At 47.3% G+C, this 23617-nt stretch overlaps 1 protein-coding gene across 2 annotated transcripts in view; it reads right to left on the minus strand.

Annotated features, from left to right (window-relative positions):
- Nucleotides 1-8457: 8457 nt before the first annotated feature.
- Nucleotides 8458-23617, minus strand: part of LOC103567208 (liver carboxylesterase 1-like) — a 31884-nt gene continuing 16724 nt past the window's right edge. The window contains exons 8-14 of one of the 2 annotated variants that reach the window (XM_070613676.1): nt 21476-21515; nt 17164-17304; nt 15221-15301; nt 14811-14958; nt 10182-10313; nt 9114-9186; nt 8459-8833 (exon numbers count right to left, since the gene is read on the minus strand). In XM_070613676.1, coding sequence (XP_070469777.1) covers nt 8650-8833; nt 9114-9186; nt 10182-10313; nt 14811-14958; nt 15221-15301; nt 17164-17304; nt 21476-21515 — 799 coding nt within the window. In that variant the 3' untranslated portion in view covers nt 8459-8649. Of the gene's footprint in view, nt 8834-9113; nt 9187-10181; nt 10314-14810; nt 14959-15220; nt 15302-17163; nt 17305-21475; nt 21516-23617 lie in introns of both variants that reach the window. The other variant, XM_070613675.1, reaches the window with a different exon arrangement.

The following is a 23617-nucleotide window of genomic DNA, read 5'->3' on the forward strand; positions in this document are numbered from 1 at the left end:
GGCTTAAGGTATCTGTGGCTTTGTAAAAAGAGAGAATGGGGCCATCCCAGTCTCATAAACCATGGATTCTCAGTATGACTGATATGAGAATCAGCACCTTGGACAAGGCCAAGGCACTGACCTAACATTTAATTAGCAAACACATTGGTTTCCCCTGTGCCAGTTACTGTTCCTAGTGCTTTATAAACTGCAGCTCATTGAATCTTCCTAATGAGTCCATGTGGTCATATTATTAACTCTATTTACAAGTCAGGGAAACTGAGACTTAAAGAGATGAAATAACTTACTAGTTGTTAAGACTGGGGTTTTGAACCTAGGAAGTCTGGCTCCAGTCTATGCTCTTAACCACTGTGATATGCCATCTCCCCTGGTCCCCAGCCGTACAGGCATAACATGGTCCAGATGGTAAGGACGTGGGTCCCCAACTCTTCCAACAATCTCTTCATTACAAATATATAAGACATATAGAAATAAATGTATCTTTTTATATGTATATGTAATTGTACACATATATGTAACTTATATATATACACACACATACTAAAGTATATATAATTTATATATAAATGTATATGTAAATATTTAAGTGGCTACCATGGGTTGGGAAGATATGACTTGTCTTAGGTCAAATAGTAAGAGAGAGTTCATCCTGAGCAGAGTTGGCGTGTCTCCCAGCGAAAATACCTTTGCTGGTTTTCTCCAAGCACACCCCAATCCCATACTCTTGTTCTTTGTGCCAGATACAGGTTCCATTGGGCTTACTATCAAGAAGCAAAATGATTACACATACAGTACATATGTGTTAGGATGACAAGTGTCTGAAGGTAAAAGAATTAACTATGGTCTCTTAACAAATGGGATTCTCTTGTAACACAAGGTCAGTGGGTCAGGGAGAGAGATGTTCTTCAGCAGGAAGAGGAGGGAGAAGTGTCGCTGGTTCTGGGGTAGGACTTTAGTGAGGATCTCAGCCGGGACATGCCCAGAAACCTGGGGACCCTCTGGAGACGCTTAAGAATGTCAACAAGAATTTGGAACGCTTCTAGATTCCTGTTCCACCATCCATAGTATGTGGTTCTCATGCTCATGGAGAGAAAAAAAAATGGCTAATTCACCTACAGACATCTTGCTCACCTATCAGGCAGGTGGAAGGGAAATACAGAGGGGGCAGAAGGCAGAGGTCAGCTGAGTCTATGCCTCTTTACTCTGGAGAAGAGTAGAGTTCCTAGAACCCAATCTGGATGTCTGCCTACATCTCATTGACCAGATCCTTGCAACATGGCAACTTCCAGCTGTAAGGGAGTCTGGGGGGTGGGGTAAGAATTTGTAACTGAGTACATCGGTTCTCTGGACAGAATCAGGGCTCCCTTTGGAAGAGGATGAGAAGGATATAGGGAAGATGCTGGTCGTTGCCTCCATTCCCATGGCTTCCTCCCTCTGGATTCCATCATCTGCTAATAACCGTGGGAAGGGGTGGAAAGCACCAAGGTCAGAGCACTGATAGAGAAGGGCTTCTCTAACCCACGGGCTGAGATCATTATTGTGTTGGGTTCAAGTTGTGGGCACTGAGGACTCAATTCTTGCAGAGTGAGAACAGACAGATTGGGGTTGGCGTTCACAGAGGCACCTCTAGCTGGCTGAGCAGGGGGCTATGTCTGCTGAGCAAAGCATTTCTCCCCATTCCAGATTCCCTCTCCCCTTCTGTGGCCTGACAGGGCACTTAACAGCAGAGAGAGCTGACTAAAATAGAATATGGCACTGTGGTCCCCAGGTGGGACCCAAACAGGCTCCTTCTGCCAAGCAGAGACTGAAGGAAGCCAGGAGGACTTAGAGGTCTTTGTCTCTGGACTCATTTCAGAGCCTATTTCAACCCTCAACAATTCCCTGAACCAGGGAGTGAAACAGGTTCTTGTCTGAATAAAAGACCTACTTGGTTTCGTACAGTTATATCTTGGATGGATTCACTGATTCACTCATTAGAGTCATACCCAGTCCTTCTAGGAGGCAGGGAGGAACTAGAGAACACAAAGGTCAAATAACCCTGTCCTCAAGGAACTCTCGGTCTGATGGAGGAGACAGCTGGTGTGCTGATCAGGAAATACATATTGAGCACCTCCTGCATGCTTGTTTGAAGTCCTCTAGCGGCTTCCCGTTGCCTTCACGTAAATCCAAGTTCCTCAGCCTCTCCCTCCTCATCTCACCCCGCCTCTCTGCCCCAATCGCCCTAGACTAATGCAGGTGTGTCGCCCAGCACGCTGTGGGCCCCTGGCCCTCATCCCTGGGCCTTTCTCCATCTCTCTGAAACTGGCTAAGTCCTATCTTTCCCTCAAGATTTCACCCCTAGAAGAGTCTTCTCTGACCTACGCCTGTCAGTGCACTTACCACAGTTTGTTGACGTGATCTTTCAGGGGCCAGCAACTTTTCGGACAGGAGGCACAACCACTTCTCTGTATGTCTGCAGAGTCTAGACGAGTGTCTGGCACATGGTCGGCCCTCAGGGGATGGTTGGGTTACAGAGACAAGTGAGACAAGGCCACCTCACAGCCTGGCAGAGAAATCATGCACAGAACCCCACCTGGGGACATCAGAGAGGGCTCCCCATAACAGGAGGCACTTGAGCTCAGTCTTGAGGGTAATTCCAGGTTGTGAGACAGCAAAAGTGACAGCACAGAGGCATGACACAGTACAGGTAGTACAAGAGTTTGCAGAAATTTGCAAGGTCTACGTGGACAGGCTGCAGAATAAAGTAAACCAGAAGACGAAGACCCTCCTGTGGCAGGATGAGGAGATGCAACTTTTTCCAGGGGCCCTGGGGAGTGGGTTGGAAGTTTTAGATTGGTGCAATGATGTGATCATACTTGGGTGTGTATAGGGTCTCAGTGAGTGGCTGCTGGGTAACAAACCACCTCAGATCTTAAAACAATGACCATGTACATAGCTCAAGGTCTACGGACCACCCGTCTCCCACAGTTCTGCTCATCTGGACCAGGCTCAGCTGATCTTGGTCACCCTCACCCAGGTGTCTGCAGCTGTGGGTCAGCTGGAGCCTGGCTGGTCTTAGATAGCCTCTCCTGAGATGGCTCCCCTCCATGTCGTATCTCACTCTCCAGCAGGCTAGCCTGGGCCTGTTCACCTGGCAATCACATGGGCTCCAGAATTATGTGGACATGTGTGAGGCCTTTTGAATCCTTAGCTGAGAACTGGCACACCGTCACTTCCACTATGTTTTACTGTCAAAGCAAGCCAAGAGGCCAGCCCAGCCTCTGAATGAGTGGACCTGCAGAATCACATCACAAAGGGTGCGTGTACAGAGAGGTGATGACAGTTGTGGTCGTTCAGATGCATCACTCTGGCCCTGTAGGGTGGAGAACAGAGGCAGGAGACTTGATAGGAGTCTTAGACCCGCCCAGGTGAGAGGCAGAGGACAGACGCTTTGCAGAGAAATGCTGTGTGAGTGGAACTTCCTGAGCACTTCCCAGGTGCGGGAACTGGATTAGTTCTGTCTTAGAGGCTGGGAGACCACCTGGGCCTGAAGGTGTTTAATCTCAGTTCGAAGGAGGAATAAGAGCTGGGAAGCTCCCACCCAAGCAGCCCCTGCATGGCTAGGACTCCAGAGGCTGCAAGAGCCGAGAGATTACTCTGAATGCCGTCCCTGGATGTGTCAGCTCAGGCATGGTCACACTGTTTGGGGACATGATGGGGAGACTCGGCCTGGGGTGCAGTCCTGGCCCCACCCCCGAAGCAGGTGTGGCTGCATGGACTCTGCCCACAAGAGGGCAGCAGAGAACCATCAAATCGGTGCCTTTGGCCAGAATCAAGGGATGAAGATACAGGTGAGGAGGGGCCCAGAGGTGGATGGTAAACAGTGTCCTGCGCAGGAAGGAAGGGGTGCTTTGCACTTAAGGACTCAGGCTCTGGAGCCAGACTGCGAGTTTCATGTCCCAGCTCTGTCACCAGGGCCGGCTTCATGGGCGTGAGACCTGGGCAGTCACACAGACCCGGCTCTCTGAAGGCCTCCGCAGGCCTTATATGCTTCTCTGTCACCATCATGATATTCTTAATAACTTTTAAAATGAGGATTATTTTACTTTGCACAACCTAATTATGTAAATTATATAGTTCTATTTTGCGCTGTTAATTATGTAGCTGGTCCTATCCATCACTTACTAGTTGAGTTTTCTTGGCCCTTGTTCTAACCTCATAGGGTTCCTGTGGAGATTATTTGAATTAATATGAAAGTACTTTATTATGAAGACACATAATAAATATTCAATAACTTTTAGTTACTATTATTAGTATAGACTTCAAAGACATAATCACAGGTCACCGAAGGCTGATGTCCACCTCCACCTTGTAAAGATCCATGAGTCCATCCACCTAGTCCCTTTGCCAAACACTTTCTAGGGGACCATGAAAATGAATCTGACCTGGGTCCTGACCCTGAGGAGCCCACTGTCTAACAGGAACCCCTCTGCTCACCAGCTCCCTTGCCTTCGCATTTATTCTTGGTGCCAGTGCACAGAGGAACACAAATGAGCTGATGGCACAGGGACTGATGGACAGGACACGTTGGCTGACCCTGGGCTCACTGTCCATCCCTCATCCAGGTGCTCACCTCCTGGACTGACCGGGGAAGCTCCAGGCAGGGCCTGCGGTTACGAGGTGCCAGCTTCAGAAGGCTGCCACTCCCCAGTGCCCTTCTGAGGGGGAGATGTGGGCTGCTCTGCTCCCCATTGTGTAGTCACAGCTGTGCAGTCTAGGCCAGGCACGCAGGCCAAGAAGGACTAGTGTGCACAAGCCACACACTGGTCAGGGATGATCTCTACTGGAGGGTGACTGACATAGCCAATCACACCTTCTATCTCAGGAAGGTTGGACTGAAACTGTGCAGAGAAAGCCAGAGGTCAGGGGAGGGGACAGAGTCCAATGCAAGGTCACAGTGAGCAGAAACCTTAGTATCAGACCCAGAGACATCAGTAAGAGTTGCAGAAGCAGAGGCTAGAGGGGCTGAGTGACCATGAAGGGGGACAGCCAGGTTAGTGGGTGGTACACGACACTGCAGGGGAATTGACACAATGACCTTGTTGTCGTAGCTTCCTCGGGTTCATCTCCCAGATGACATTCTTTTCCCCACAAGGCCTGGTCAGTGTGCTGCTTTCCTTCTTCCTGCATTCTGACCACAAGCCCCAGTCACTGGAGAAATCCTGGGTGGGCCTACATTTTTGCAATCCCTAGGTACCTGGAAAACAACTCCTTTATTTGTCTGCTCCTGCATTCAGCTGTGCATGCCTGCACTCAACACATGCTCTGTGCAGGGCCCTGGAGACACAGGATCTATAAAAAGGGTCCTCCTTCAGGAACAAACTGAGCAGGTGAGGGGCTCTCTACGCTGGCTGTACTCCATCTCCACATAGGGAGCTTTTAAAAAGTCCTGATGCCCAGGCATCTCCCCAGAGGAAAGGAATGAGAACCAGGATGGGGCCCGCGCAACGGCATGTTTTAGAAGCTGCTCAGTTGATTCCAATGGGCAACCAGGATGGAGAATTTCTCATCCAATGGATTTCTTTCAGCCTCTATAGGTTTTTGCTTCTTTTAAGCCGGCCTGAATTTTGTTCATCTCCAGTCTTTCTTTTTCATGTTTTTTTCTCCTTTCTTTTTCTGCTTTCCCTTCCTCTATTGTAGGTCATGACTTGGTGTAGATCAGGCTCCAGCTCATGCCATCAGTTTTGCCAAAGATTAGTTAGTCATAAATATTTAAGGGAAATGTCCTTTGATGGCACTTTCAAAGCCCCTGGTCTCTCACAGCTGCCTGGAATGTGGAGGCAACGAGTGTTTGATAGGGTGGGTTTCACACCCTGGAGCTGGGCAGGGAGGGGGAACAGCTGTAGGCAGATGCAGAGGGAAAAGGAGTGGAGAGTATGGTCAAGAGGGAAAGACCCTTCATGCGTGGAGGGGGTCAATCAGGGGGTGGCCAAGCAGTGCAGTAGAGACACTGCAACTTAGGCACAAGGAGGCTCCAAGGTTTTGCTGATGTCTTCTGGGTGATTTGAGCCAGTTCCTTCCCCTCTCTGGGCCTCCTTTGTCCATACATAGGTGGTCAAGTGCCCTTCCTGATGCCCTTCTATGTCATGTCCTGTCCTTTTCCTCTGGTTGCCTTCAATATTGTCTCATTGTGTGTCTAGATGTGTGTGTTGTCCTGTAATCCTGCTTGGAGTTGACTGATCTTCCTGGATCTAGGCTTCGATGTCTGTCATTATTTTTGGAAAATTCTTGGGCATTAGCTTTTCAACTATGTTTTCTGCTCCTTCTTTCTGTCTTCTCCTCCTGGGATTCCAATTACACCTACGCTGGACCATTCCGTATTGTCCCACATCTCTTAGATCCTCTCTACTATTTTCTTCCCACTCTTTTTCTCTTTTTACTTAAGTTTGGTAATTTATATTGACCTTTCTTCAAGTTCACAGATTCTCTCTTCAGCTGCGTCAAGTGTACTGATAAACGTGTTGAAGACATTCTACATCTGTGTTACCATTTTTACAAAATTGTAACATTCCAATTTGCTTCTTTCTGCTGAAATCACCCATCTCTTGATGCAAGTTTTCCATATAGTTGTTTTGGATCCCTAGTCTGTTAGTTCTAACACCTGGGCCATCTCTGACTCTACTTCTGTTGATTCTTTTGTCTCATGTTAGTGGAATTTTTTCTTGCTTTTTGTGTGTTTCCAACTTTGGATGAGGGATCCAGAGTCCCCCTGAGCAGCAAATGTGAGAGAGTAGAAAATGAAGTAAATAGTATGTATGAGTGGAAATGGTCATACCTCTTCTGCTAGACTTATAATGTGTATGTGTACGTGTGTGTCTGTGCGTGTATGTTTGCACGGTGTGTGTGTGTGTGTGTGTGTGTGTCAGGACAGTTGAGTCCATTTATCAAGAGAAGAGCAGGGCTTGGGTTTCGTTGTTGCTGTGGTTTTCTTCAGTGCACCACCCGATTCACATTCTTCCGGTGCTATCTTGTGCTTAGGGCGAGAGGTGCTGAAAGGTTTCCCCAATGTTCCTGTTCCACCCTCAGCTGTAGCCCTGCCCTGTGCACCTGCCCCTCAGAGAAGTTCTCTCTCCACACTGTCTCCCTCCCCCAGTGGTACATTTCTGCTGCTCACTCCTTGATGCATACTACCTCGGTGCTGGCATCCAGGTGTGGTCTCTCTTGTCCTGGTCCAGCCTCAGCCTTAGGCAGACCCTCGTCCCTTGGTCGTGGAGAGGGGGCTTTCTCAATGATTGTGCCCCTCCCCAGCAGTAAAAGACCTCTAAAGACCAGGACCCAGGAGGGTCTCTTTTCCCACTCCCAGGGGTAGAGGGTTTTTAAATTTTCCTCTTCTGCAGTCTTAATAGGACTCCTCCAGGGCCCCAAGGGAGGTGGGTTTCCTGCCCTTTTACAATGGTTTAGGGATTTTGTTCCTTAAGGGTGAAGGGTCTTAGCAGGGCTTCAGGCATGCAACCCTGAGGCAGGCTTTCTCTGGTCTCACTATCTACTCCCCATCTTTCTCAGCAGCCCCTGATGGAGGTCCATGGAGAAGAGTCTGGATACAATCCCCCGTGGGTCTGTGGCTCTTTAGGATTTTATACCCTCATACTAGTCCACACTTGGCCTTTAGCACTTGATTAGGAATTTTAGAGTAATTCTACTCACACCCACGGTGACCCCATCTTCCACCTGTAGCAGATGGTGAGTCAGCATCCACATCCCAGCTCTGCTCCAAAATGCCTGTCTTCCTGAGAGCTCAGGGTAATTGTTCACCTGCAACCTCAGCTCTTTGAATCATTCAGGAAAAGTCATGATTTTGAGAATATCCAGCTTTTTCTTGCTGTTAGGGTGGGAGTGACACTCATTAGTGGTTTCTACAAGTAGCAGAGGCCAGGAGTCAGCCCAGAGATGCTGAAAGAGGCAGTTTTAGGGTGATACTTCAGGGACTCACTCCAAGATGGTCACTGTTTGCACTTCTAGTGGTGCAGGCTGCAGAAGGGGCTCAGATGAATTGTTGGAAGAGACGGCCTCAGGGAAAGGACTGGGAATGTACTGTGTATGTTGGAGAAAACGTGTAGACCTGTGGAAGGGTTATTAAAGGCAACACAACAGTGGCATAGGGTCACCATGGCACTTCCCCTACCCCCAGACTCCAGGTACATCTTCGATTTGTGCATTCTCCATCTCTATACGTAATTCCACAGGGAGGACAAGGACACTGCACTCTGGCCAACCCACATTCTGTTGTTGGAAGGTGTTGAGGGCCTACAGACCTGGAGCAGATGCAAAGTGTCCCAGGGCCCAGCCTGCTGCTCTGCTTGTCCAGAGGCCAAGTCAGACCTGTCAGAGGCAACTCTCTGCAGATAGTGCCCTCTCTCTTCATGCTTCTCTCTAATGAGGATGGACAGCTTACCCTCCAGTTCAAGACACAGACACTGACTTGGTCTCCAAAAGAACATTTATTTCAAAAATTTGGCCACATACAGAAATTGCCACTCCCTGGTCTCTGTCCACCCCCACCAGATAATTCCCCAGCCTCCACAATAAGGTGCCTCTTTGGACTTTAAGCAAATTTGGTAGAACACACTGTCTTGGCTCCCCCAGGCCCCCGAGGCCTGACAGGTAGCGTATTCAAAGTTCAACATGTTCTGTCTGTTGTTGCTTTTCTGCTGCCTCCTTGGCCAGGAGCTCAGTCCAGAAAGCCACTTCCTTGTCTTTCAGCTTCTGGGCTGCCTGAGTGGTGACACCAATCTGCAAGTACCCTTCCTTCCGGTCGTACACTGGCCAGTGGGGCAGCCCCTCACCATTGGGGTTCCTGGGAACAGAATCAAAGAGATATTCTCCAAATCTACTGTGTGGTCCCAACAATCCTTTGAAATTTTCAGGGATGCCTGGTGTCATCTCTGCCTAGAGGCTCGTATGCCTCCAGAGACAGGCAGCTCACTATCTCCTGGGCAGCCTGTCCATTTTTAGAGAGCTCTCATGTCAGAGAACACAGGTCTAGGAGTTTGACCATCAAACGTTAGAAGCTACCCTTCCCAATAGATATGCCATACCCCTTCCCATCCCTGCTCCATCTTTGCTGTCAGGCTCACCCAGTCCGAGCAAAGTTGGCCCAGAATTTCATCACCATCTTGCTGAGTTTGATCTCCTCTTCTGAGGCACCCTCTGTGGGGAAGAAGAAAAAAAGCCGTTGCTACTCAGAGTGTGTTTAATGGGCCCACAGCAGCGGCATCACTTGAGAGCTTGTTAGGAAATCAGAATCTGAGCCCTTACTCCAGACCTCCTGAGTCAAATGACGCATTTTAAGAAGATCTTGGGTAATGTATGTGCACTTCAAGTTTGAGACTTACTGATCTAGTAAAGGGCTGCAGCCAGTCCATGGGTGGGTGGCGTTTGTCTTCTGTGCCTACCAGCCCTTGCCGTCCCCCTTCAGAGTCACATTGCTGTACCCTAGGCTTTGCATCACAGCAACCCCACCCCCTATGATTGCTCTCCTTTGAGTTTTAACTCAATCTCCTTCACCCACCCACACCTCCACAGAATCTCATAAATAACAGAGCTGTAATGGTCCTAAAGGTTCACCCAACCTGGAAATCCCCAGAGGCACTGGTGTATCACAAATAGCCCTGAGGTGGGTCATACGCGCTACATCCCTCACTGTGGATAATTAAGGCATTGAAGACATTTGTGAAAGGTTTTCTTTAAAATATTATATTATTAACATATTAAGTTTGAAAAGATATGAGTTTTAGAAAGATGGACAGATTGTTGGATAGGTAAATAGACACACAGTAGCCCTGATTCAAGGTCCACACCCATTCTAACCTTTCTATAAGTCAATCTGCTATGCTCTTGTGAGCGGAAATGGGTGGTGGCATTCTCGTCCTTGATCCGGACCTGACAAGTCACCAACCGCTTGTCACATTGATGCTCAGCTCTGGATTCTTGTAGTGACCATGAATGAGGGCACATGGACATACATTCTCTATCATGCACGGTGCAGCAAGAGAAAGGTTGGGGACGCTTCTTGTTCAACTCTGTTATGGAGAATTTGGGAAACTAAGACCTGGAGAGAAGGAGTAACTTTCCCAAGGCCACCAAACTGAGATTTGTACCCAGATCTCCTAATCTGAAGTTTGTAGTCACCAAAGGGACATCACCTTTTAGAAATGGGGCCCCAAAGACCGAGAAGATCTCATCTCCATGGTCCCCTATCACCGTCTTGGGTCTCATGGCTGATGAAAAGCTTGGGCGGTACTGAAACTCATACATGAAGGTGGAGGCTCCGGCATCTGAGAAGACATGGATTCATACACAGTTCATTTTACCTGATGCACACCTGGATGGTATCAAGTTCTCTGGGGGCCCTGAGCACTCAGGGAATTGGTGGCACGCCTGTGTCCTGAGTATACAACAATGACAATATTAATAACAGCTGCCATTGTGAGTGTCAGCTGTGTGCTGGACACTGAGTGTCCCTGCAGGAAAGTCCTGGTTATCAGCGTAATGGAGAAGTAGTATTTTGCAAAGGTTCTGTCACTTTCTTATGGGTGTATAGCTGGTGGAGGTGCAATGGGATTTGAGCCAGTGTTTCTCAAATGAATGAATGAATATTAAAAGAATGAATGAATGACTGTTGAAACACTAGATAGAGCCATTCAAAATAACTATCATTATAGGGTCACTGGGTCAATTCACATAAACTCCTTTGCCTACTGATGCATCCACACTCAAGAACACCTACAAACCTCCAGTTTACACTACTGGATTTCATTGATAACAGGCTAGTTTCCATTCCTTTGGAAAATCCCTGCAGCCGAATAGGTGTCTTCTGTTCTGCCCAGTTTTGAGAGTTTCCAGTGTTTTTTCTCACCTATTCTGAGAAAAATGAAGCAAATCCAAGATGCTAGTGTGAAAGCACAAATATTTAAATACAAACACATGCAGAAAGGGGACAATCTGTGTCTTGTGTCTCAGGGCACCAGAAACTCAGCCCTTCCTTTTTCTCTGTCACCTCATGTATCTTGCTTCTTCCTTGGCCTGGGGAGTGTTAAGGTGGTGGGAGACAGAAGAGGGGCTGAGGAACGACAACATTGCCTCTCTCCTGCCCTCTCTCCTCCTCTCCCCTGCCCCCTCTCTCACTTCCCCCTCTCCAAGTCCCAGAGATGTCAGTTTTTCTATTGACTGCTTCACCAGAGCTGCCCATCCCTGCTCCCTCAGGTGTAACTCGTGGGCCACCTGGCCATGGCTGTTGACACTTTGCATAGATCATATTGCCTGTGAGGAGTTAAGGGTCATATCCCAAGTCAGGCTGGTAGAGAAACTTTACAAGTTTTCCCTGCCTAGGACAAGGTAACAAATTTGGGAAATGCAGAAAAAAGGAAAACGTACAGGAAGATCAGATATAATCTCACCATTCAGAGAAAACTGTCAATATTTTAGCACATATCCTGGTTTTTGGTTTTTTTTTTTTTGCTTGAGGAAGATTAGCCCTGAGTTAACATCCATGCCAATCCTCCTCTACTTTGTTTGTGGATCACCTCCACAGCATGGCTGAGGAGTGGAGCAAGTCTGCACCCCGCATCTGAACCCACAAACCCGGCCACCAAAGCAGAGCACCCAGAAGTTTAATCACTTGGCCATGGGGCCAGCCCCACATGTTCCTCTTACGTATATAAAGTTGAGACAATATTGTACATGTTATTATGTAAATATTATAATCATTTCTTCACATTATTAAATAGTCAGCCACATGATTTTACAATACATGCCGTGCTGACATGAGGAAGTAGAATAATTTATTAATTGCCTCCCACTCCCCATCATTGCACCCTTGGTTTGGGGAGAGGAGATGTTTGGAAGAAGCAATCCCCTGCGGTTCAGGAATCCACTTGTTAAACAGCTGCTTCCAGGTCAAGCAGAGCTCCCTGAAAGGAGGGGTTCACCTCGCCTCTGCTGCCCAAACGTTTTAGAGAGGAGCTCAGAACACAGCCATAGAGGAGAGATCTTCTGTGAATGAGAGAACTTATTTTTGGCACAACACTGCCCAAAAGATATACTTCTTTTTCTCTATTTTTTAACTTTCTGCCTTAAACCACTGAGATTTATAAGATCCTTACAATCACAACACGTCTTCAAAGTAAAGTAAGGCACAGATTTAGATAATTACAGTTGGGAACAATGAGACAAGCAGAAGGAAAGAGAGAGCTAGTAATCAAAAATATGCCAATTGAAACAGTGTGATGATCTCTACTTTTTGTTCTTTATGGGGAGGAAAGGCTTATGAAATTGGCAGTGTTATTTTTACTTTTTAGCCTGAGTGTTCCAGGTGAGAGAATTAAGAAATCCACCTTTTAACATTGGAAACCAATTTCACAATCTGTATCAATAACTTTAATATGCTCCTACATCCCAGCCTAGTCATTTTACTTCTAAAAACCAATCCCTGGAAAATTATTAGAGACCACATTAAAGATTTATGAAAATTAGGCTGAGAAGAATGTTTTTCTGGCATCACAATGTGAGCAGCCAGCCAAAATATCCAATATGATAGGAATGCTAAGATAATTTTTTTTTTGGTGAGGAAGATGGGCCCTGAGCTCACATCTGTGCCCATCTTCCTCTATTTTGTATGTGGGATGCTTCCACAGCATGGCTTGATGAATGGTGCTTCGTCCATGCCCCGGGTCTGAACCTGTGAACTCCAGGTCACCAAAGTCGAATGGGCGAAAGTGACCACTGCACCACTGGGCCAGCCCCAAGTACTAAAATAAATTTTAATCCATGAAATGATGGATGTCTTCCATGAGCTTTTACTGACACTGAGGAAAAGCCAACAATATAGTGTTCTATGAACAAAAACATAATATAAATTAATTTTTAAATTTTATGTAAAACACAGAAAGGTCAATAGAAGAAAACATATCAAAAATCTATCATAGAGGGGCCATCCGGGTGGTGCAGCAGTTAAGTTCGCATGTTGCACTTCTCAGTGGCCAGGGGTTCACTTGTTTGGATACCGGGTGTGGACATGGCACCTCTTGGCACACCATGCTGTTGTAGGCATCCCATGTATAAAGCTGAGGAAGATGGGCATGGATGTTAGCTCAGGGCCAGTCTTCATCAGCAAAAGAAAAAAGAGGAGGATTGGCACTAGTTAGCTCAGGGCTAATCTTCCTCAAAAACAAAACAAAACAACAAAAAAATTTATGGCAGATACTTCTAGGTGGAGGTGTTACAAGTTATATCTAATTTTTTCTTTATGTGTTCCATATTTTCAAAACTTTCCACAACTATAATATATTATATGTCATTATATACAAATTTTATATTCAGAAAGTTCTTTTTTTATCAAAAAGACAGTAAAAAGAATACACAAAGGAAAGAATAATGTTGACAAAATCTGTGTAGTCCTGTTAAAAGACCCTGAACTCAAAGTCATGAGATTTCAGATGCAAAACACAAGTCTGGTGTGGCTGGAGCAGCAGATGATGCAGACAGGGATACCACAAATCAGACAGGTAGGAAGAGGAAAGTCCAAGTTCATGAAAGAACAGGTCTGACCCAATGGCCCCTGGCCGAAGAGTTTCATCAGGACCCTTGGGAGGAGGAAGTGTTAACCAGCACCTGTACTTTACTGTCCCTAGTGCTCGGGGACATGGTAGGTCAGCTGTAGCTACTTTTCACCTTGCTCATCATGTCCTTAATTTACAGCCCTCCCAGCAAGGTTAGAGAGAGAGGTCTGGAGCAGAGAAGCATTTCCTGGCTTGCAGACTAGTTGAAGGAGGGCTCCTAGCAAAGGAAGGGTTCTGTGAGGACCTCAGAAAGGGACCCAGAAGGGACACCTTCTCTCTAGGTGAGCTCATCCACCCCGACTTCACACCCCACTCACACAGCCTTGGGTCAGTGTGGGAGGTCCTGTGGTAGACCCAGCACACACCAGGCTGGACAAAAGCCAGCTGCAGACGTTGACCCTCGCCAGACCACCCGGCCCCACACCTCCCGCTACTCATTTCTTTCAGCTTTCTTGGTCCCGGGCAGCCCTCTTGGTCTTCTGCTTGGCCTCATTTTACCTGTAGCTCCACCAGTTAACGAATTAGTTTGAAGCTAATTCTGGACTTTTCAAGATGCATCTTCTAAGATTTGCTCTAGCCCCATGGACTACAAAAATTTCAAGCAAGCAGTGCTTGTAGCAGACACTGTCAATGCCTCACCATATCCTCGACTTCTGGACGTGCCAGCCTGACTTCCACCCCTGGCATCTCTAGCTCTTTACCTGAGGTCTTTGGCCACCAGAGACCACCCTTCCATGTGTACAGCGGGTCAAAGCACCAGAGAATTAACAACCACTTGGGAACAGCCTTCAACCAATGACTCCTGGGAGTTGGGGGATAAATACTGGAGCTCCCATGCTGCTCACTCAGAATAACCCTGAGAACGTCTTCTGTGGGTTTCCCAGAGCTCCCCAACTCCAGTGTCCACATAGGTACTTGCTTGACAGGGCAGCATGAATTGGCTTCCTTCTACTTCTTGTTCACTTCTCCATTCCCCTATTGGTGTCTTCTGGGATCAACTCCAAAATAAACTGTTTGCATTTGCATCCTTTTCCCAGAGTCACCTTCTGGTAGAAACCAACATAGGACAACATGCCACCCTAGGCCACATAGGAAAAGCCTTGCAGGCCCGACCTTCAGCAGTTTCCCCATACCTGTCTATGCTGAGGGGTGGACGGACAGACAGTGAAGCTGGTGAAGTCAGTGTCCCTCTCCTACCCAATCGTCAGGACTCACCTCTGTGGAGCCGGGCCACAGTCACAGATGGGACACCAAACATCACATCCCCCATCAAGTCCAGGAACAGGTCTTTCTTTTTGACAGGGTCGTCTGTCCCTCCTAAATACTTCTCAATGGCCACTGGAGTCAGTTCCTCAGGGATGTGCTGAAATGGGTCAAGAGTGAAAGTGACCACCCACCCCCCACCCCCAGTAAATGACACAGCTTCTCTTCTTGTGTTAATGGTGAGCCTCATGAGCCCTGTGCAAATATCACCCCCCTCGGGTGGTGGGTAAGAAAGGTAGAAAAGTGGGTGCAGAACTTTCCCGCCCCAGTCCTCATTCTGCCATTTAATTGCTTTGTGATTTGGGGCAAGCTCCTCCCATCTTTAGGTCTCAGCCAGTTCCTGTGACTCCCTAGACTCTTACAAGGAGGGTGGAGGAGTTCTGCAAGAGGGACGTGGCTGTCCTCTGGTCCATCTTGCCTTCAGAGAATGGGTAGCCCATCATCTGTTAAAACAATGGTTAAGCAATCGTGAATCATTGGGAATTAGCAAGAAGAACCAAACTGACCAACCAACCAAACCAATGCAGGTTGAAGGTCACCTTGTAATGTCTTCACAGTCAGGGTCTTTGAAGATTTGGGTGAAATTAATTAATCAAACTGACTTGTTATATCCAGATACTCAAGGGGTACAAACAAGAGAAAGCAGATATTAAGAAAAGATGTCCCAGCTCTTTGCAGTATGTATGCGCATATATATGTCAGGCTAGAGTCCCCACAATGGTCATCAAAACAGAGTGGGAAGGCTTAAGCCAGGCTAATGTGGAAGTGGAGGGCTCTGGGCAGAGGACACAGAGCTCACAAATACCCTCCCTGTCTCAGCTGAACTGAGGGAGCCCCAAATCCTGCCATTATGGCTTTGGTCCTTTCGTGTAACTGCTGAAATTGTTCTGAAGCGAGAATACATCCCTCTGCATATAACAGCTCCAAGATGATCTCTAGAGTAACAGAATTTTTGAAACTCTAACAAGGCCCTAGCAGCTTAAGACCCTGTCTTTAGGATGGCACAGCTTCCCTTAAAATGCCTGCCTGAGAAAGCGCCTGCAACCAGGAGAATTTACTGTTTGTTCCAGCCACACCTGCTGAAAGGTTGATAGGTCCCTGAACCCCCTCTTAGAGCAGTTACTTTAAAGAGTTTGCAACTATAAATCCTTTCTCTGACCTTTAAGCTGTAAACAGACTACCCGAAACTGTTTCCTCAAGGACCGGAGAGCCATCTCTCTGAAAGCAAACTCTGAGGGGATGTCTCTTGCTCTCTCTCAGTCCCTGTGGGAGGATAAAAACCTAACTGCTTTGGGTACCTTGCTCCAACATATACCACTGTCTCCTGTCGTAAAGGCAAGAGAGTGTGGGGGCTGGTCCAGTGGCTAGTGGTTAAGTTTGACCGCTCTGCTTCAGTGGCCTGAGGTTCACTGGTTCAGATCCTGGGCGTGGATCTGAACACTGCTCATCAAGCCATGCTGCGGCAGGCGTCCCACATAGAAAGCAGAAGAAGATTGGCACAGATGTGAGCTCAGGGACAATCTTCCTCAAGCAAAAACAAAACAGAAAAAAGCAAAACAGGAAAGTTTACTTCTCCTCCAATGAACACCATTGACTAAACCAGGTGGCCTAGTCCCATAGAAAAACTACCCTGCATACCCCGTGCCTTTCCCTGAGCATATGGACCCTTTGAACAGGCCCCAAGCTTTAGTTTCAGGGACTTGAGCTCAGTTCACCCTGGACTCTTTTCCCCACTGCAGTGATATAACTGAATGAAACCTGTCCTCACCACTTACATTCCTGTCGGCTTGATCTTTGGCAGAAGGGACAGTCCTTCCTAGCTGTCAGCAGTCATTTTAACTCAGGAGGAAGCGAGCGCCTCTGAATGCTTGCAGTTGGATGACCAGGAGCATGTCTGGAGTTTATGGAGAAACTATGAAGGCATCAAGCCTGGGAGGAGAGGCTGCAGGGCCCCAGCCTCACATTCCTTCAGCCCCAAGCTCCTTCCCGTTCCAGGCCTCGGTTTTCTCATCTGCCCCGTGATTGTCTCTACAGGCCCCCCAGCATTGACATTTCAGGATTCTTGGATTGGAGAACAATCAGAGAGTGTTTGGGACAGGAGTACCCAGGGCCACACACGCAGGTGACAGTTGGGACATCTCAGAGAAGGTTTCCATGGAAATGTCAACTTGTGTGAAGGCGATGGCTGCCCTGGACCCCGGGGGAGGGGGGGAGGTCTGGAGAAGGAAGAGCTCCTGTGACCTGAGATGGGAGAGGTGATGTGAAGGGCAGGGGAGGTGAGTCTAAGAGACCAGCACATTCTCACCGTTGGAATAATCCAACCAAACTCCTGCTTGTTGATTCCGACGATGTAGGGAACAGTGTTGAACGTCTTTTCAGCCAGAATCTCCTCAGGCATCCTTGGCAGCAGCACTCCATCAACCACAGTGGGCAGGAAGGGATGGCTCTGGGGAAGAGGGAGCACAGTGTGTGCACTTCTCGTCTCAAGGAAACACCTTCCTCCTCATCTCCACCTGTTCTGAGCACAAGGCCAGCACCACAGACCTGCGTGCCCATGGCAGTGACCACAGAACTGAGGGTCCCATCAAAGGGACCAGAGGGCAGAACTTCAATCAGGGACTAGAGGTGGTAAGGTGATGGGGGCAAGTCTCCCTCAAAGTGGAATATATATGCATATACACACATTTATATAGATTCAAATATATATAAATATATAAATATATTTAATAATTGATATTATATATACACACTTTACATGTATTTCAATTAAAGTGTATGTACATCTATGTGTATCTCTCTCTACAGTCAGTCCTCGTTATTCGTGGTGGTTTAGGTCTGTAAGTCACCGTGAACTCTGAATTAGCGAACACTGAGCCACTGCTCCCAGGGGAAATACGGGGTCATGTTCCTGCCAGTCACTGGTCACATTTTCATCAGCCGTGTTTTATTTGTGTTAAAAGAGGTCTTACGTAATATACATTTAGTATACATAATTAGTTATCTGTAGTTCTTATTTATAATAAAGCATCAGCTGAGAAGTGTTCCACATTTCCTGGGCCCTGGGTAATATGACTGTAATTTCCTTGTCCTTCAGCCTTGTGACAGTGCCGTCCACTATGCTGTTTATCATCATCTCTCATGAAACCACAAATGTAGCTGTTTTTCCACAGCTTCATCACACACTATGGATGTTGCTTTAGCCTTTCCAGAGGGGCCTCACGGCAAATTTCCTCCTCCTTTTTCTGGATGGGCTGCAGGGTTGATTCATTAACACTGAACGCACAGCTGACAGCGCTGTGACCCACGCCTGAACGAAGGTCATCAAACATACGTACTTTCTGCCATGTTGGGCACATCATGGCATTATTGTGCTTAGGAACACTAGACAGCCCCTTAGCACTATGCCTGGGACCATTTTAAACAGACAAACCACCAACAGAAAGCACAAGAATGTGAAAAATGTGGGACTAAATGAACCCTGGAAAGGACATTTGTTAATAGTATGAGACACGAAACAGAAGACAGTGTGTTGCCTTGTTTGATCTCAGATGGGAACATACGTGTCATCATGTGGCTCACAGTTTCTGCCCCTTTTTGCACATCCATCAATGACCACAAATGTGCCCCAAGTATTGATTTGGAGTAAGAAATAAATTTCAGTGAGTAGGTGATTCACAAAAAACAGAATTCATGATCAATGACAAGTGACTGTGTCTATGTCTCTATATTTAAACATGAGCTATTCTTGACGAAAGGTTTGCTTCAAGGAGGCAGTGAGCTCCTCATCACTCCAGGTGCCTAAACTGAGGCTTGGCTCCCTATCAGAGAGGAACAGCAGGAGAAAAAGAATCAGGGATGGGCTCACGTTGTGTGAATAAATGTCTTAATTTTCGGTTTTACCTTTGATGGGAAATATTTACATGGCCACAAATCCTGCAGAGCCTGACTCACAGGTCAGCACCTGGGAAGCTGGTTCTGGGTACAGGAATGTTCCATATTTGGTCACAGAAGTTGTTAAGACCATGGGTTTGGAGCCAGACTATCTGGATTTGAAACCTACCTCTGCCACTTACTAGCTGGTGACCTGGGGAAGTAATTTCACTTGTTTCTGCCTAGCTTTCCTCATCTATAAGATGGGTTGTTGTGAGGCTTAAATGGCTGAGCACATGCAAAATGCTCAGCACAGTACCTAGTACCTGGAACGGGCTGGATAAACATTAGCTAATACTCATTAGAGGTGTGGTTACAGACCCCTCACATACACATCAGCTGCATGGGCCTTATTTCCAGCTCCACATGCTATGTGCCATATTCCCCCCTGGATGGCAGGTGAAACTGGACAATTCCCAGGCTTTGAGACCAGCAACGTATATATGCTCTGAAAAGGTCAACGATGGGCACGTTCTGGTTGCGGAGGAGAAGTTCTGTCAAATGAGTCTGACTCAGCAGGACAAGGACCCACATCCTAATGCAATATGGCTGACAATAGGGACAAAGGATCTGGGTGCTACTGCTACTTTCTTTGAAAGGTTGTGCAGTTCAGAAAGGGCTGCTGTGGGAAGCTGCCTAGAGGAGCAACTCCTTTTGGGAGGAAGACACAGGGCAGCCCACATCGGGGAGATGCCTGCCATCTGCTGTGGCCCTGGAGAAAGAACGATTTTCCAAACAGTGGGCATGGCATGAGTTCAGTGACCGAGGTGTGTAGCACTAATCCCAGGAACCTCAGACCCCAGCATCCCTGGGCTTGGAGGAAGGCTGTGGGGCGTGGACAGAGAGATTAGATGGTGCAGCAACTTTCTGCACCATGTCCGGCACAGAGCAGGGACTCAGATGTGCTTTGAAGGGTAACTCCACAGAGGTGAGGGGACTTGTCTCGTAAGGAGGGTCAGCCTTTTAAGAAGGGGTGACATGCCCTGACCTGGGTCCACAAGGTTGAGTCTGGCTGCGCCGTGGGGCATGGGAATGGGAGGGAGTGTAGAGGTGGAAGTGAAAGCCCAGGAGGCAGACTACAAGGGCCTGATCAGGGTGGTGTCCAGCAGGGCTGACAGACACCAGCAACAGTGGAAATGGCAGTGATGGCCGCTGTGCAGAGTGGCTGCAGGTGGCTGCCCTGTGTGGGGCTCCTGTATCCCCTGGCTCACGTCAGAAACCCAGGGGCCTGATTCATCCCTTCTCTTCTTCTTATGCTCCACATTCTGTCCACTAGCACCTCCTGTCAGTTGTTACTTAAAAATATCCAGGCAGCAAGTCCTTCTCACCACCTCCTCTGCTGTGGGCTTGTGCAAGACGCCGTGATTCTTTGCCGGGATTGTTCCAGCCCAGGGGCCCCAGCTGCTGTCTCTGCATCTGCTCTGCCCCTTCCCCACCTTCCATTTAACACAGCCTTCAATGAGCCCTTTGTAACATCCAAGGTCACTCACTGCTCTGTTCAAGACCCTCTCAAGACTTCCTGTCACACTTGGAATAAAAATCCAAGTCGTTTAAAGGACCACCCCCACCTCCCATTCCCTTTTCAGCCTCAATCCTGTTCCTCTTTCCCTCCACTCTATCCACACTGGCCTCTTGCCTAGGGCCTTTACAGCTGCTCTTCCCTCTAGAAAACTGCCTAGATCACTTTTCCTGTTGCCTTCCTGACAGCTGGATTCCTCTCCTCCTCCAGAACTGGGCTCAAATGTCACCTCCTCATGGAGTATTCCCAATCATGCCTTGCAAATTCAAATCACTGGCAAACTCCAGCTCCATTTCCAAACTACTTTTCCACCCTAATGCTGCCCAACATCACACACAGTATGTATTTTATTTGTCTGTTTATTGATTCTTCCCTCACTCCAGAAGGCAGGGCATTATCTCTATTGTGCCTGTTTCACTGCTATATCTCCAATTCCTGAATCAGCTCCTGGTACATAGTAAGTGCTAACTAAATCTTTGCTGAATGACTGAGCGAATCTCATTTAATCCTTGCAACACCTTTTAAGCTAAGTGCTACCATCCCCAGGGAGGGAGCAGAGACGACAGGAATGTGAGTCTTTGCAGAGGTAACGTCACTGGAATCTGGAAACATGTTAGAAGGCAGGAGGGGAGGAAGAAGGAGATGGGGAGGATGCTGCTGGAGTTTCCTCCTGGCTGGGAGGAGGGGGGTTCCTCAGGACTGAGATTCTTGGCTCCCTTCCTGACGGCCCTGCAGACAGTGCAGCTTGCACAGCTAACCAGCCCTGCAGCCTCCAGGAGAAGATCTGGGCTCCTCAGTGAAGGCTCCTGAAGAAACCCCTTACCCAATTATCTCCATCTCCCCACAGTGGAAGGTTCTAGTCCAGTTCTCTCTAAAGCAGCCATTTTTTGGAGCAAGAACTGTAAAAAACAAGGGCTAGGCTGGTCTCAGGGGCACAGAGTTAATGAACGGGAGCACTGGAGTGGGACTCAGAAGATCGGGTTCCAGTCCTACCTCTAGTCCTCCTGGCTGTGTTATCCAGGCAAGTTACAACCCTTCTCTGGTCCTCAACAGCATGAACACAGGACGTTACTATAAGTCCACAAGGGGAACTCTTTCATTCCTATTTAAGTGGAGCTTGAAGGTGTCAAGACTTAAAACCTGTAATCAAGAAACTAAATGTACTTACCTCTCTGGGTTCTCCAAATAAGTCAAGACTGAGAAATTTCCGTGAAGACGAAGGCAGAGGGTGTGGGTGAGGAGGCTTCCTGGAGAAAAGCTTGACCCTGGCTGCCCTGGGCATGAGCACAGGTTGTAGGCATAGGATGGGGGAGGGGCTCTGGAGAGGATGTCTGTGGTGGTGCCTGCCCTGCCCTCCATCCATTTCCCCTTCTTGTTACCTCAGGAGACAACATCCTCTTTTTCCTTTGAGGGGCCTTCTTCTTCCCCACTCTCAGTCCATGAATCCAGGCCTCTATGTGTGACCTGGGGTGCCGCATCCCCCTGACCACGGAGACTAGCTCAGGGATGGGCACAAGCCATGTAAGTCCAATAGAATTTACCCAAAAACTTTAGCTGAATTATTGGGAAAGAGGGTTTCTAAGCAGATATAATATGCTTCTAGAGTGTGTTCTTGTCTTTACCCCCCAGGGGACACACCTGCCTGAGAGTGAAGCCAACACTGAGAGAGAAAAAACTTTGGGTTGGAGACAGATTCTTATTAATATCATATGTGCATCTGAATTCAGCCACGCCTGAAGCCATCTACTCCTGAACTATAGTTTAGTTTTCAGGTAGTTACCTGAAGAGTCTGTTACAATACATTCCTTTTTCTTCTCTAGGCACATCTCACATTAGAAAGTCCTGACTCACTGAAGCTCACAGAAATCCACCCCATCCTCCGCTTCTCTATGCTGTGTCTTCACAAGATTGCACCTATTGCACACTGTAGCTAACAAGTCTGATCAGTGTGGAGGAAGTGAGCAGTAAGGGTCCCTCTATTATGGATTGTAGCCTTACCATCCAGGGGTGTGTGTGTGTGTGTGTGTGTGTTGAGGGGAGTGCATAATCATGGAAACTCTCCCACGTGCTCTCAGAAGATCTAAGAAGAACATGTGCTCATTGTTTCTCTGGGTTTTTCCAGGAACCCCAACTCTTAAATGAGAGGTCCTCTCGTGCCACATGGAGAATTGCAAAAATAAGGTTGCCTCTTTCCAGGCATGAGAAAAAAGTTCTATTTTAATTCTTTGAACACATTGGTCACCTTAGTTGAACCTTAAAACCCAGGATCCAATTTTAGGGTCACACTGGACTCAACCCATGGAAATAGAGCAGAGTCTAGCGCTAGACGCTTGTCCGGGGGTCCAGGAGTATCCTCAGGAGCCCAGGGTGCAGACAGAGTCCAGGGACTCAGGCTACTCCTGGGCTCACATTCACACCCTTCTCCCACAAAGGGAGGATTTCCTATTGTCCCTGGATGTTGCATTCTCTGGGCACCTGTCCTGCTGTGCCTTCCCTGTGATGACCCATTGCAATAGGCATCCATAAATCCTCAAATGTCATCTTCTCTGTGAAGTGTCCTTGTGACTATAATGAATGTTTCCCCTTTCTGTACTCCCCCTATACTTAACCCAGGATGTATATGAGTGTTTTTTTCATTGAATAGTTCCCTGTGAGCAGGCACTGCCTCCAATTCGTGTGCATAACCCTTGCTTTTACCCATCATACACTCAGCACAGGTAGATGGATAGATAGATGGATGGACAAGTGGATGGATGGATTGATGGAGTTTATTAATATATGGCATATGGGTGAATTGGATGGATAAGTGGCTAGATGGATGATAACTTGCGTATAGGAGATAGATGGATAACTGATTTTAGAGAGATGGATGATGGAGTGAGGACACATGGTGGCAGGATGATTGATAATACATGAATGAGAGTTATGGATACATTGATATTAAATTGATTAAACGATATTGATGAATTGGATGCATTGGTGGATGTATAGATGGAAAATAAGAAGATAAATGGATAAATGGATGGATGAATGGATGGATGTGTAGTTATCCTAGAATCACAATTGAGGTAGAGTCTAGAAAATCTAGAAGCCACCACTGGGTTATAATTGAGGCAGTTTCTAAATGAGTCAAGATAAATTGTGTCAACCTTTCTGAAAATCTTTTTTCTTAATGTCCCCATCCCCCAAATTCAGGATGGTAGTTACCTCTGGGAATGTGGAATGTTTAGTTCTTAAAAATATATCTGAAACTAAGATAGGCAAAATGATAAGATTTGATAAAGCTGCTGGGTATTACACAATTCTCACT

The sequence above is a fragment of the Equus przewalskii genome, chromosome 3, assembly GCF_037783145.1.
Source record: "Equus przewalskii isolate Varuska chromosome 3, EquPr2, whole genome shotgun sequence".
NCBI lineage: Eukaryota > Metazoa > Chordata > Mammalia > Perissodactyla > Equidae > Equus > Equus przewalskii.